The sequence below is a fragment of the Chenopodium album genome, chromosome 2, assembly GCF_948465745.1.
Source record: "Chenopodium album chromosome 2, dcCheAlbu1.1, whole genome shotgun sequence".
Taxonomy (NCBI): Eukaryota; Viridiplantae; Streptophyta; class Magnoliopsida; order Caryophyllales; family Amaranthaceae; genus Chenopodium; species Chenopodium album.
The window spans coordinates 71589201-71603191 of NC_137835.1; the positions used below are offsets into that span (position 1 = coordinate 71589201).

The 13991-nt window shown below is 34.2% G+C and overlaps 1 protein-coding gene across 1 annotated transcript; it reads right to left on the reverse strand.

The window, feature by feature from the left end:
* Positions 1 to 4642: 4642 nt before the first annotated feature.
* LOC145575234 (uncharacterized) lies at positions 4643 to 5913 on the reverse strand. Its single transcript, XM_081633127.1, has 2 exons — positions 5849 to 5913; positions 4643 to 5654 (listed from the first exon to the last, which is right to left on the reverse strand). Exons 1-2 carry the CDS (start codon positions 5911 to 5913, stop codon positions 4643 to 4645), a joined length of 1077 nt encoding a protein of 358 aa, XP_081489253.1.
* Positions 5914 to 13991: the final 8078 nt, after the last annotated feature.

Sequence of the window (13991 nt, forward strand, 5' to 3'; positions counted from 1 at the left end):
CTTTATCTTGTAATGTACCCATGTGTATTTCAAAAGGGTAGCACCACCTCATGAACACTGGACCACAGAACTTAATCTCACGCACCAAATGAAGAACCAGATGAACCATTATGTCAAAAAATGAGGGTGGGAAATACATCTCAAATTTGCACAAAGTCACAACTACATCTGCTTGCAAAGCATCTAGTGTACAAGGATCAAGAACTTTGCTACAAATTGTATTGAAAAACGAACAAAGGCTTGTAATCGCTTCCCTCACGTGTTTCGGTAGAATACCACGGATTGCAATCGATAGGAATACTTGCATCATAATGTGATAATCATGGGATTTCATACTTGTCAGCTTCAATTCTCCATTTAAGGTTACAAATCTTTTCATGTTAGATGAGTACCCTGATGGAACCTTAATGTCGTACAGACATGCACAAAACATACGTTTCTCTACCCTTGACAATGTATAGCAAGCCAGGGGTAAATAATTCTTTTCATCCTTCCCTTTACCCTTAACTTTCTTCTTTGACGCATCTTTGGCCTTTCCCTTTCCCTTGATCTTCTCCTTCCCTTTTTTCGAAACATTTTCATCTTCTATTCTCGGCTCCTTCCCCTTTCTAACCTTTTCTTGAGGCCACAATTCTGGACGAATCCCCATCTCTTTCAAATCTAACCGTGCACCCTTTCCGTCCTTTGTTTTGCCTGGGATATTCATAAGCGTCCCCAAAAGAGCATCACACACATTCTTCTCTATATGCATCACATCAAGACAATGCCTAACGTCATGTTCTCTCCAGTACGGAAGCTTCCAAAAGATTGATTTTTCTTAAACAGAGCAGCTGAGACCACAGTTTTTTCTGATTTTCCAAACACCGTTCGTATCCCTTTCACCCGAGCACTAATCTCAGCACCAGTCAATGGTCTAGGCGCAGTATACTCTTCCACGATTCCATCAAAAGCCTTTTTCTGCCTACGGTACGGGTGATCACGCCTAAGGAACCTTCGAGTTCGTAGGTAGACATCTTTGTGAGAATGAGTCAGGAATACGCTTGATGTGTCATCAATACATATGGGGCATGCTTTTTTCCCTTTGACCTTGTACCCACACAAGTTGCCATATGCAGGGAAGTCATTCATGGTCCACATAAGGGCTGCACGCAATGTGAACATCTCGTTCTGATGAGCATCGAAAACGGAAACCCCTTCGTCCCACATCTTTCTCAAGTCGTCAATAAGCGGCGCAAGGTAAACATCTATGTCGTTTCCAGGTTGCTTAGGACCAGTTATTAGCAATGAAAGCATTACATACTTACGTTTCATGCATAGACAAGGCGGCAAATTATAAATCACTAAAAGTACCGGCCATGTGCTGTGTTGGGTAATAAGAGTGCCAAATGGATTCATCCCGTCCGTGCACAACCCAAGCCTTAAATTTCTGACTTCATTACCAAATTCCTCAAACTTCAAATCAATGTTCTTCCACTGTGGAGAGTCAGCTGGATGCTTTCGCATTCTGTTTTTATTTCTTACCTCTGCATGCCACCTCAAGTTTTTAGCGTCTTTTGGTATTAAGAACAGACGCTTAAACCTTGAAATAATGGGAAGATACCACAACACCTTAGCAGGAGGTCCCTCTGTGCCAGGATTGCAACTCATGCGCTTGTACCGCGACCGCTTGCATCGTGGACACTCCTGCAGTTGTTCATACTCATTTCGACACAGAATACAGTCATTAGGACATGCATGTATCTTCTTATACTCCAAACCAAAGGGACACATGAGCTTCTTTGCGTAATAGTAAGACTTAGGAATTTCATTCCCATCAGGCAACATATCACTTAATGCGGTCAACAAAGAAGTAAAACTGATGTCCGTCCACCCATGCTTCGACTTAATGTTGAAAAGTGTTAGCACGGCCGATAGTTTGGAGTATTTTTTGCACCCGGGATACAAAGGCTTTTTGGAAGCCTCCGATAATAACTCAAACACTCCACCTTCAACACCATGCAACATCTCATCCACTTGTTCATCCTCGACCTCATCCGCCTGATCATCATCGGCTCCATCCTCACCATTATCAGCAATATAGTCATCATTCTCGTATTCCTCGTCCACATGAATCTCATTGCTTCTAACACGCACATCATTCCGATCAAGATCCCCACTGTACTCTCCACTTTCTCCATGCCAAATCCACACATGGTATAAATTCCTAAACCCACGACATAATACATGATCTCTAATGATTTCAACATTATCGACCACATTCACATTATTACAATCAACACAAGGACAATAAAGGCCTTTGCCACCAAATTTGCGTTGATAATCTAAAGCACTCTCGCAAAACTATTGAACCCCATTCCAAAATTCCAATGTATCGCGTCTACCATACATCCAACCACGATCCTTCTCCATTTAGTAAATTGTCTCTAAATATATATAGCAACATATAATGAATAATGTGTAATTGCTACATATTTTATGTAAATCAAATTCAAGTACAAAACGTGAATATACCATTCATATAGTGAAAAAATGCATGTTTCCAAAGGGTCCTTATCACTCCAACCTAACCCATCCTTGAATGTCTACTCTCACTAGTGAATGTATGTCAACTTTCCAATTTTAAGGAAAATCCGGCAGCATTTCCCCCTAGTTCTCCAAGTACACAATGTAGATAATTAATTACCCACATATGTACCCAGAGAACATAGTGAGGAAATAGTAAGCCAAGATGTTCCTTAAAATCGAAAAGAAAACATACATTCACCACCTAAGTGAGAGTACACATTCAAGAACAGTCCCAACCGGGGACTATTCAAGACTTTCTCCTAATGAGAAAGCCTTGAACGGGTATCTAGGCATATGATGATGCAAGTATTCTATATATTGTTGTATTTATTTGCAATTAAACAATACACAAGTTGCAATTTCATGAATAAACTTTTATTAAATGGATAAATAGAAAGAAATATAGCTAAGTAAAGTTTATAAGTCATACCAATATAGCAACTACCCACTTGAGCTCAATATGTAGTCCTCAAGCTAAAATCGTGCTTCAATTCACAAATCTATTAAAAAAAAACATTAAACAAAAATTAGGTTAAATATAAGGTATGTACTATTTCTTTCTCATAACATGTCAATTCACTAATTTATTTATAAGCTAAAACACATCATTCATCGAACTAACAATTGCTAAACAATGTATTCACTACTTTAATTCATCTAATTTATTCAAAATTGCTAAACTAACAAGATTACTAATCTCTAAATTTTTCAAAATTACCCATCTAAACAACTTAAAAGTAACCATTCAGCCATTCCAAAATTCATCTACTTTAGTAACAAGCAAGGTTACTAATCTCAAATTTATTCAAATATACCCATCAAAACAACTTAATATTAACCATTTAAACATTCCAAAATTCAACTAATTTAATAACAAAGTTTGCTAATCTCTAACTTATTCAAAATAATCCATCAAAACAACTTCAAATTAACCAAGTAACATACCAAATTTCACCTATATAAGTACCAAGGTTAATATATATTCTATAATAATTTCAAAATTATCCACCAGAACACATTAAATTAACCATTAAAACATAATAAAATCAAACTAATTGAGAAAAATCACTAATATTTTCACAAATTCCCAATAAAACAACCTAAAATTGAGAAATATTAGAGTATAATTATATTCAAACCTAAATTTTAATTTGCAAACAATGATTCAACATGCAAAACATAATAATATAAGTACATAATTAGAAAATAATTGTGAAAAAAAAAAGGAAAAACCTTGAAAGGTTGAGGAAATTACCTCGGTGGTGGAGGAGGGCAGCAGCAGGTGGTGGAGGAGGGCACGACGCGGCGACCACAAGGCAGCAGAAGCACTGCGGCGCGGCGAGCAGGTGGTGGCGTGGCTTAGCTTCTACACCTTCACAACCCTCTTGAAATTGAACAGAGAAAGAGAAGGAACAGGGGGAAAACCCGGTCAGGGGAGAAAGAGAAGGGTGGGGCTGGTGGCCGGCGACGGTGGCAGCGGTAATGGTAGTGGTAAAATGGAGAACGACAATGTAGTAAGAAAGTATATCTTAGGGCTCGAATGAATGAATGAAACAGTGAATGAAAGAGAGAAAGAAGAAGAAAGAAAGTATAGGTAGGGCGCGTTTTTTTTTTAAATAAGGCACCGGTTCAATTGGCACCGGTTTGGGCTGAACCGGTGCCTTTTCTATTTGTATAAAATTGCGCCCAATTTTGGGCTGGTTTATGACACCGGTTTGGCCTGAACCGGTGCCTTTATGGGGATGCCTTTTTGTATTTTTCTACTAGTGTTGTTGTGATAAGAAAACAAACCTTCTGATGGAATGTGATACTTAAAAGCAAAATGCTACCAATACAATAAACATAGTTCCATTTCTTGATTAACAAAAGCATGCCATAACATGCATACAAAGTAGAGAGTCCCACAAAAATTACACATAACCACAAATTTTGAGTCTCATACATCACAAAATGGTTATGAGTGGCAGTCCACCCTTATATGTAGGTCCTAAGGACTGCCCAAAAACTACCTGATACACAAAAACCAAAAAGAAACAGACTTCCATTTGAGTCCCCCTACCTTGCACATTTGTTCTGCTCAATCAGCATCTACTTCCATTTCAGCCTCTTCTTCTAGTTGTGGCTGGTTAACTGGTATGAACCTGTCATTAAGGTGGTTTACAGCTTGTGCAACAATCTCAGGGCTCACAGTGAGCCTCTCTAGCAGAATTCCCATTTGTTCCAGTCTTTGCTTTTTCATGTGAGGTGGAGTAAAGTTGTTGCCTCCCATCTTTTTTAGAATTTCAGTCATACAAGACTGTAATATGACCCATGTGAATTTGTTTGATATTGGATCAAATGTGTTGTATGAATCTTCCACGGCTTTAACTAACTCCTCCACATTTTTGGGAAATGCCTGATATTGAATTGATTGTATAACTGTGAACAACCCTAAATCTAGCACATTTAGGCCTGGAGATTGTGGGGGTTGGTACACCATTAGGATGTTGAATCCATTTTGTGTACAATCTGCCACAAACTCAGGATCTGTTGGAATTTTATGGGGTCTTGCATTATCCCATTGAAGGACAACTTCCTTAGACAAGTGTGCTGGCCATTTCTGTATAATGGCTGGTATGACCATGTTGATCAACATTTCTCTGATCACATCCTTAGTTACAAATTGTAATGCTTTCAATTCCATTGTTCCTGCTGCCCTGTTTTTGCTTGATTTTTTTTCCCTTTGCTCATGAACAAACCCAAAAATTCCATACTTGCCATCATGGATCATGTCCCCATTTGTGTTGTATTGTGGCTTTCCTATCATAGCCATGAACATGGCCTTAACCTTAAACCTTCTGGACTGCTCACACATATATGGGTTTTCCTCATTGGGCAGAAGGTAAAACCTTCTTGTCTCTGGGTTCATGTAGAACCACTTTTCATCAATGTGAATGACATGGTCCATGTCATTGTACATTGGGTCTTCTGTTTGTGTGGCAAGGCTGAGGTGTGCCAACACCCATCTTAGTCTTTCTATCTTGTGGTTGTCAGTGAGTCTTGGATGGTTACAACTAGTATGAGTTCTGAGCAGCCCCCTTTTCTTCAGCCTGTGTATTATTACATGACATATTTTTAAGTAACCTGCATAACTTCTTTCTGTGGTTCTCAACCTTAGTGGGCATGACTGGAGAAAATCTTTAGAGTAGTGCTTGAATTTGGGACCAACTAAGCCCAATTTTTTTTATTCCTGACATCAATCAGCCCCCCTCTCTGTTTTTGCTTGATTACATCATTGAATAACCTGCAAACTGTTGATCTATGTACCCCAAATTTTGCTGCTATTTTACTTTGCATCCCACGTTGCATTGTGTCATCATCCCTAAGTTGTGTTAGAATTTCATCAACAATACCTCATTTTTCAGCAAATGTAAGTTGTGTTCTGTCACTTTGTTGATCATCGTTGTCTTCATTCTGATTTGCATTTCATTCATGTTGGAGGAGATCTTCCTCCATTAAAATCTGATCTAAGTTGAAGTAATCATCACCAGAACCCTCTTCCATTTTTATTTATTTATTTATTTATTTATTTATTTTTCTGTTTTGTTGTTTCAGATGCTGCTGTAATGGAGGAGGAACACCCACCACTAACAGATGATGTAGAAGCTGAAGCTTGAAGCCTTGACTTTTTGAAAGCTTGAAGTGCTGACTTAACTAAATTAGGATGGTAGATGTTTCATTTTGAAGGCTGTATTTAATAAAGCTCTGTAAATTTTTTGAACTTGAACGGTGGTGTATTAAGTGCTGTATTTATAACTAAGGTTGAAACAGAAAAGTTTGAGCCAATTTTGAATTTTGGGAAAAGTTGAAAATTTTAAATTTGGAGGCCAAATTTAAATTTCCAACGAAATTTCTCCCTCCAAATTGTCTAAAAAATAATGTCATTTTGCAAGTGGGGTTTGCTTTTGGTCCCCACTTTCTCTCTCATCTAATATTAATCACCTACCCTTACTTTTGCTAATATACTTTTATCAAATTTTGCATTGGGAAATGGGAATCTCTCTTTGCTAATATATATGCAGATTTTATGAAACGGAGGTAGAATAGATTTTTTTTTTTTTAGAAAAAAATATTAGGGTAGTTTTGCAATTTTAAGGTAACTGATAGTTTAATTTAAGAAATTTTTTTTAAAATTTAAATTTTAAAATAAGATAAAATTATTGTTGGAGGGATTTTAGGTTTGGGAGAGAGTGAAGGGAAGTTTAGCATTGGGGCTTTGTAGGCTTCTCGTTAAAATGTTTCTTAAATTATATGCAGAGTATAAGATTATCTTACATATGAAATTGGTTGTGCACATGAATACATAACATGAAAATAGAATAAAATGACAATTTTGGAGTAAAAACACTACTACATTGAGCATATGCCCACTTAAGAAGATATAAAATGTTTCATAAAAAACATAAGCAATTGATTGATTAGTTTTATTTCTAAATTATTTTTTATTTTATTTATATAAAAATTCAAATATATTTCGTAAGTATTTGTTTAGCTCTAAATTTAAGAAAGTTTTAATTTTTTTTGTGTTAAATAAATATGTTAAAAGGTATCAGTTGTGTTATTGGACAAATGCACTATTGGATTTTTTTAAATAACATGTTAACCTGTGTATGAATTGAATTTTAATACTATAATCATTGCCCATGATGTTATGCTGAGTAATTTTTTTTGTAAATTTTTTTTTTTTTTTGAGGGAAAAATAGTTTAATTTTTTAGTATTAACAAATTGGATTATAATGTTGAATAGCAAAAAAATCTAAATAGTTTAATATGTCTCATCTGTATGGTTTCAAAAAAAAAAGTCTCATTTATTTTTAGCTTAGTTTTTTTTTTTATTATTTACATGTAAATATACAAGCTAAGAGGTACACGCTATGTGTGTACCTTATAAATTAGAAGAAAAAAAAAGAAATTAATCATAATAAAAAAAAAATCAAGTGCAGTTTTATTTTTTATAGGGAGTAAAAACAGTTGAAGATATACATTTATGTGAAAGAAGTGGAAGTTAGTACATGGTAGTTATGATAAGTATTTTTTTTTTTTTAATATTGGCTTATGTTTATGGGTAGTTATGATAGGATAAGTTTTTTTTAAAAAAAAATTAATTATTTATTGTGGGTAAATAATATAATTTTTAAAAAGTAGAAGGGTATTTTAGGAAAAGTAAAATTTATCGACGAAGAAATCTTTTCTCTTTATATAATACTATAGATTTATGTGAATGAATAGAAAATAAAATAGTGCTAGTTAAGACCACAAGATCTGTGGTATTTATAAATTATCTATACTTTTATACTTTATATTATTAGTATTTAAAAATACAAACCCCATTTGCCACATGTCCTCCATTCTTTTTACCTTTTGTTAACGTGTCATTTTCTTTTACATTTTTGCATAATTTTTCTCTTTTCTTTATATGTCATTAGTTGTTATAGAACTTTTCCATCTTCGCCTATTTATATTTATGTATCAACAACTTTAATGATTTTTTTTAACATCTTATTTAACTCAACATATTTAATAAATTTCTTAATCTTCTTTCTTTATCTTTGAAATTCATTTTAATTGAATGTATTATTTAATTCATTGATCTTTTATCATCTATCCATGTTTCCTCTCCTAATATAAATTTCTAATTAAGCATTTTTTACATCACCTATGTTTCCCAAATAAAATTGACATAAAAAATATCTCTAAAAATGTTGTGCAAATTCTTTGCTACGGCGATGAAGATAGTGATCTAATTGAAATGAAATAATTTAAATCTCAAAGAAGGAAAGTTGAATGACAAGAAAAGAAAAGGGTGTAAGAATATTCTGAAATCCCTTACTGTATCGTCTGTATGACATTACTTGAATGTCATAAGACCCAGCATACTTTGAACAAACTAAATGTTCTCTTTTAGAAATAGATTTTAATTTTATATTTGATGTAGAATGTAAATCTATAATAAGCATTTGGACTTCAGGTGTTTCATTTTATATAATTACCATGCGTGCTAAATGTTATAAGATTGTAAAAGTTATTTTCATAAATGATTTTTGTAGCATAAATAATAACTTATACACAGTCCGTGCGTAGAACGCACCCAAAAGCGAGACGTATTTAAAAACACAAACCAAATTTAACATATATCCTCCTTCTCTTTCATCTTTCTTTATCATTCTCTTTTTTTAACCTCTTTTCTTATACTTTCAAAAAAATTCTCTTCGTCTTCCCTTTTATTTCTCGATAACTCCTTATATTTTGTAATCTCTATTTAATTCAATAAAAATTAAATTAAATTTCCTAAATCTTCTCCTCATCTCCCTCTATCTTTCAATTCAATTTATTCACATTCATCATTCAATTGTTTGACCCCTTATCTTCCCTCTCTTCTAATATAAATACAAATTTTCAATAAAGCTTTTTCACATCACTTAAGTTCCAAAAAAATAATAAATTAAAGAAACATCTCTGAAAAATCTATGTAAATTTTTACAACAATGAAGATGATATATGATTGAAAAGGAAAATATTGAGGCGACAAAAAAAGAATGCTTAAATTAGACAAGAAAAATAAAGAGTTTCGTGCAAGAATACAATGGAAATTTCATGGATAACACTACTTGCATGTCATAGGACCTTAATTTTCAAGATATTTAGCGCACTATTAGATAAATATATTGGTAAAGAAGAATTTCTCGCCTTCATATATCTACTCCTCCGTTTCATAATTAGAAGCCTATTTCTCCTTATTATGTGAGTAATAAATGATAGTTTTAGGCTTCTAATTATGAAATGGAGGGAGTATAATATTATTAAAACTCAAGGGGACAACATGATATCACCAAGTGTCACCCTTCCCTTAACATGACTAGGCGACATATGGGTGTGATGTGGCATCCTATGTGTCAAGTCTTTCCCTCATTATGAATTGGTTCTACATACCAACATGTGTACCATTGTAGACACCTGATTGTGTTTCCCCAAAAACTAAACCCAGTGATGAATGTCTTTTCATGTCATTTATCGAACAAGGTGAAATGTGAAAAGTTTTGTGATGTAGTCGTTTTAATAAAAATACTTCTTTCAATTCTGCTTTCGAAAATATTTCTTTTTGTACTCTATTTATGGAAAATGTCCATTCCAGTTTAGTTTGGTCCATGGTAAGGGTCCAATAATAGTTGATAGGAATGGTGTCCTTCGAACAAGTGTATTATTTCGGTAGAGAGTTCGGAATTATTAGAAAGCTAATTATTCAGTGATTTTAAGTGATCGGAATTCTTAGGTGGAGCCCGCTTCCGATTAGTAATATTAATGAACAATTAATATTACAACTTAATCTTGACTGAACCCTTCGGGTCACACCCAAACAACTAATGAACCGACACGACGAATTAATCCGAAAGGAATTAATAAGTCACTCGAGTATTGTAAACAACGACGTCGGAACCGAATCTTAAAAGTCGAGCCAAAATTTAGGAATTGGCGAGACGGGAAAATGCTTCAAGTAAAAAGTAAAAACCCTACCACGCGAAGTCTAGGGAAGCGAGCCAAATAGAAACGCGCCACGTGGAAGTGCACATGGCAGCAGCCACCAATTGGCGGCATGCCACGTGGCAGCGCGCCACGTTGGCAATGCCATGTGGCAACGGGCTTGGACCCGGGTGACATGTTATGGACGCGGGCCAAAAAGTGGCGGCTCAACCGAACCCAACTTGAGGCTCAAGGTTGGGTGGAAAATGGTTAGCTCACAATGCATGTGAGTTGCCTTGGGGAGCAAGTGGGGAAGTGGTCCTCACCTAACCATGTGACACTTGTTACTTTGTTATTTCTTGGTTTATTTAACTAAGGATTGAATTCAACATTCTTTCCATGTGAGATCTTTTTGTGAAAAGTCTCACATTAAAAGATGCGTGGAATTCACAAGGAAGCACTCCTTATAAATAGCCAAGGCATACGTTGGGATTGTTCACTTGAGTAAGGTGTTAGAAAAGGCATCCCTTGGATTGGGCTTATAATATATCGTTGGAAAGCTCTTTTCGAGTCCAATCCAACAAAACTATTGTTGGGTTTCGATGTGCCATATGTGCTGCCACGTGGCGCGTTTCTATTTGGCGCACTTCCCTAACCTTCGCGTGGTAGGGTTTTTACTTGTTACTTGAAGCATTTTCCCGTCTCGCCAATTCCTAAATTTTGGCTCTACTTTTAAGATTCGATTCCGACGCTCTAAGCTCGAAATCTGACGTCTTTATTCACTATACTCGAGTCCAACTAACCGATGAATAATGAGGAAGTTATGGAAAAAATACTAAATTGGGCTCGAAACGAGTTTTATATACGGCCAATCATCAAGTGGAGGGCCCATTATTTGTTATTCCTAAAGTCATTAGGATTGACTTTAATCTTCTAAAATAATCTAGAAGGCTCTTTGTAGACACATAAAAATGTCTCCCCAAAACCAAACCCGATGATAATAATTATACTTTTACTTTTATTTAGAAAAGATAATAAGTTTAATTTGGAATAAAAAAAAAAGTGTTTAAAATGATTAAATCTGATTTTAGAAGATAAGTACGAACTTTAATTAATCTAATTTTATTAGATTAAGGATTCTGTATGGATTTTAGATAAATCGTTCTCCATCGCAAAACGACAGGACTCATCGCGTCGCGATGGAGCCTTTCGCGCCGCGATGGGAGCAGTTTTACTCCGAATCGAATTCGATTTTTTTTTTATCGTTTTGGGACTATTTTCTCTTTAAATAGGGTCTTTATTTCCCGTTTTCAATCATCAACAATCATCTATTCTCTTCTGTTTAAAGGCTAGAAACTTATTCTTTCCTTCTTTCTTTATTTTCTAAGCCTTGCCTTTTCAAATACAACATTTCTCCTTCACGAGACTTAGACATATCTAGCCAAGCTCGAAGTTGTCTTCTCCCTAGACGTGAAAGGTTGATAATTTCTGAGGGTTTGGTCCCAAATCCCTATTTTAATTATTTAAATTAATTGTTTGATTTAATATTTTCCTTGAATTTACTAACGTGTGTATTGTTTTGATATATAAAGAGATACGAGGCAACAAAGTTAGTAATTTTATTGCTCTATATTTTTAGAAAGCATGCTTATATTATTTTAATTCCTACTATCATGTTAGGATGTTATTTATTGCTTTCTATTATCATGTTTAAGTTGCTTATTATTTTTCTCTATCATGTTAGTATCATGTTAGAGCTAAAGCTTTGATCTTTATTGCTTGTCGATCAGAGAATGGTTCAACAGATATATGCTAAATAGTAGGCCAAGGATCTTGAGAAACCACAAATATGCATGTCATTCAATAATATCTACAACTTTGAGTCAAACTACAACAGTGTCTTGTTTTTACAGTAATCATGACACAATGTGCTGACCATGTTTTGCATATTTCTATAGTATATATCTATAAAAAAAAGAACATAATTACATGGCAATTGCACAAAGTTAACATATACCAATACTATTGATATTATAGATCATATCTATGCTTCCCTCTCAACTCAAAATTAACTGTAGCAGCAGCATTGCATTTCCTTTGTCAAATCCAATTGTATTTAATTATTAAAGGGTCAAAACGAATAAAAACATATCATTCAAATCATTATTAGCTTCAATAATTAAAAAAAAAATCCACAAATGATACTGGGAATTGAGCATCATAAGAAATAGCAGTGACAAATCCACTTTTACAAAATTGACTAATTTCCAAACCTCTCCATCTAGTTTTAGCTTATTACAAGCTGCAATATGACATATAACCACTCAATTATCCAGCAATAGAATCAAAATTATAAAACCTCAACCAAAAATAAGAATGATCAGAGACAAATTCAATTGAAAACCTAACTAAATACAAAAAAATTGATTAAAACCTAGTTTTTGAACATTAAACAAAACCTCTAAAATCAATCAAATTCAAAAAACCAAACAAATAGCTTACTTGACGAAGAGATCAACAATGTGTAAAGATAAGATGCAGAGGATGAACCACAATCGAAAATAATATTGAGATGATGAACCACTAATTAGCTTAATTAGTGAAAAATTACTTAAAAGTATATATCTCAACATAAACAACCCAGTACTAACATCTAAGTTGAAAAAAGTAGATTACATAATAATGTATAAATCAATTGCAATCGCATATTCTCCAATAAATAAGTGAATTTTTTTTTTAATTTTAACAATTGAAATTGCAAATACACAAACATATTAAAATCCCTAATATATCAATCGAAATCATAAAGGTCGAACACATAATTCAATAACGAGAAACCCTAATTTTCACAATCAAAAACCGCATAACCAAATTTTCACAATAAAAATCGCAAAAACAAGTTTCAAAATTGAGCAAATACAAAATGAAACCAAAATTTACATACCTTTGCGAGAAATTGGTGAGAAAATGCGAAGAAATTGTAGAGTGAAGAAATGGAAGAGCGTAGAAAATAATCGCCTCTTGAGAGGACTCTGAGGAAGAGAGGGAAAATCTAAAGAGGAGAGAAATAAAAAATGAAGTGTGTATGCGAATTAGAACGGAGGTCATTCAATGCTCTAAATTACAAAAATGCCCTTAATGAGATTGAAAAAGGCGGGTGAAACGTGAGCCGTCCGATTGAGAGTGATAAATGGTTATGATGAGTTCCTAGTTCCTATTATAGATCTAGGTTCTCACATGATCCTGATTATATATATATCCACCTTCACTTCTTCACAGTTCCTCCCCCCTCTTCTTATCCACATTTAGTGACTGCACCATTTTCATTCCATTTCCTTCGTCATTCTTCACCTTCTCGCACCACCAGCTTGCACGATTAATGTTATACAAAACATTCATCACAAAAAACCTAAGATTAAATATTGCAATAAAGGGAATGGTTAACTTAAAAATGATAGGTGTTTATCATGGAAAATGGAGGAATATAAAGCTTGAGAAAATTTCAACTATAGAGAAAATTTAACTGATCAACAATGAAGGAAATCTTCAGCCGTTAATGCCTATTCATGACTTCCAATAGTTAACAAAGCAAATGACATTAGATACTTGGCATTTGGCAATATGAAAAACTCTTATTTTCTCCAATGCTAAAGCATCCCTAACTTATTCATTTTGCTTTTATTGAAGAATTTTTTTGTGTTTAGGGAAGTTTCCCATCAAATTCATTAACATGTAGGCAAGCCACAAGCCGACTGCAAGTAACAATGAGTAGTAATTGGAGTTGATAGCATAACACTAAATGTTTACACATACAAATATTCGTTTAATACTTAGTTTTTGAGACCATTTATCAAACCTTTCAAATTTGTTAACCCCATAGTTATCCTGGTCTCCAACTTTTTTTTTTTGGAGACAAATCTTGGTCCGGA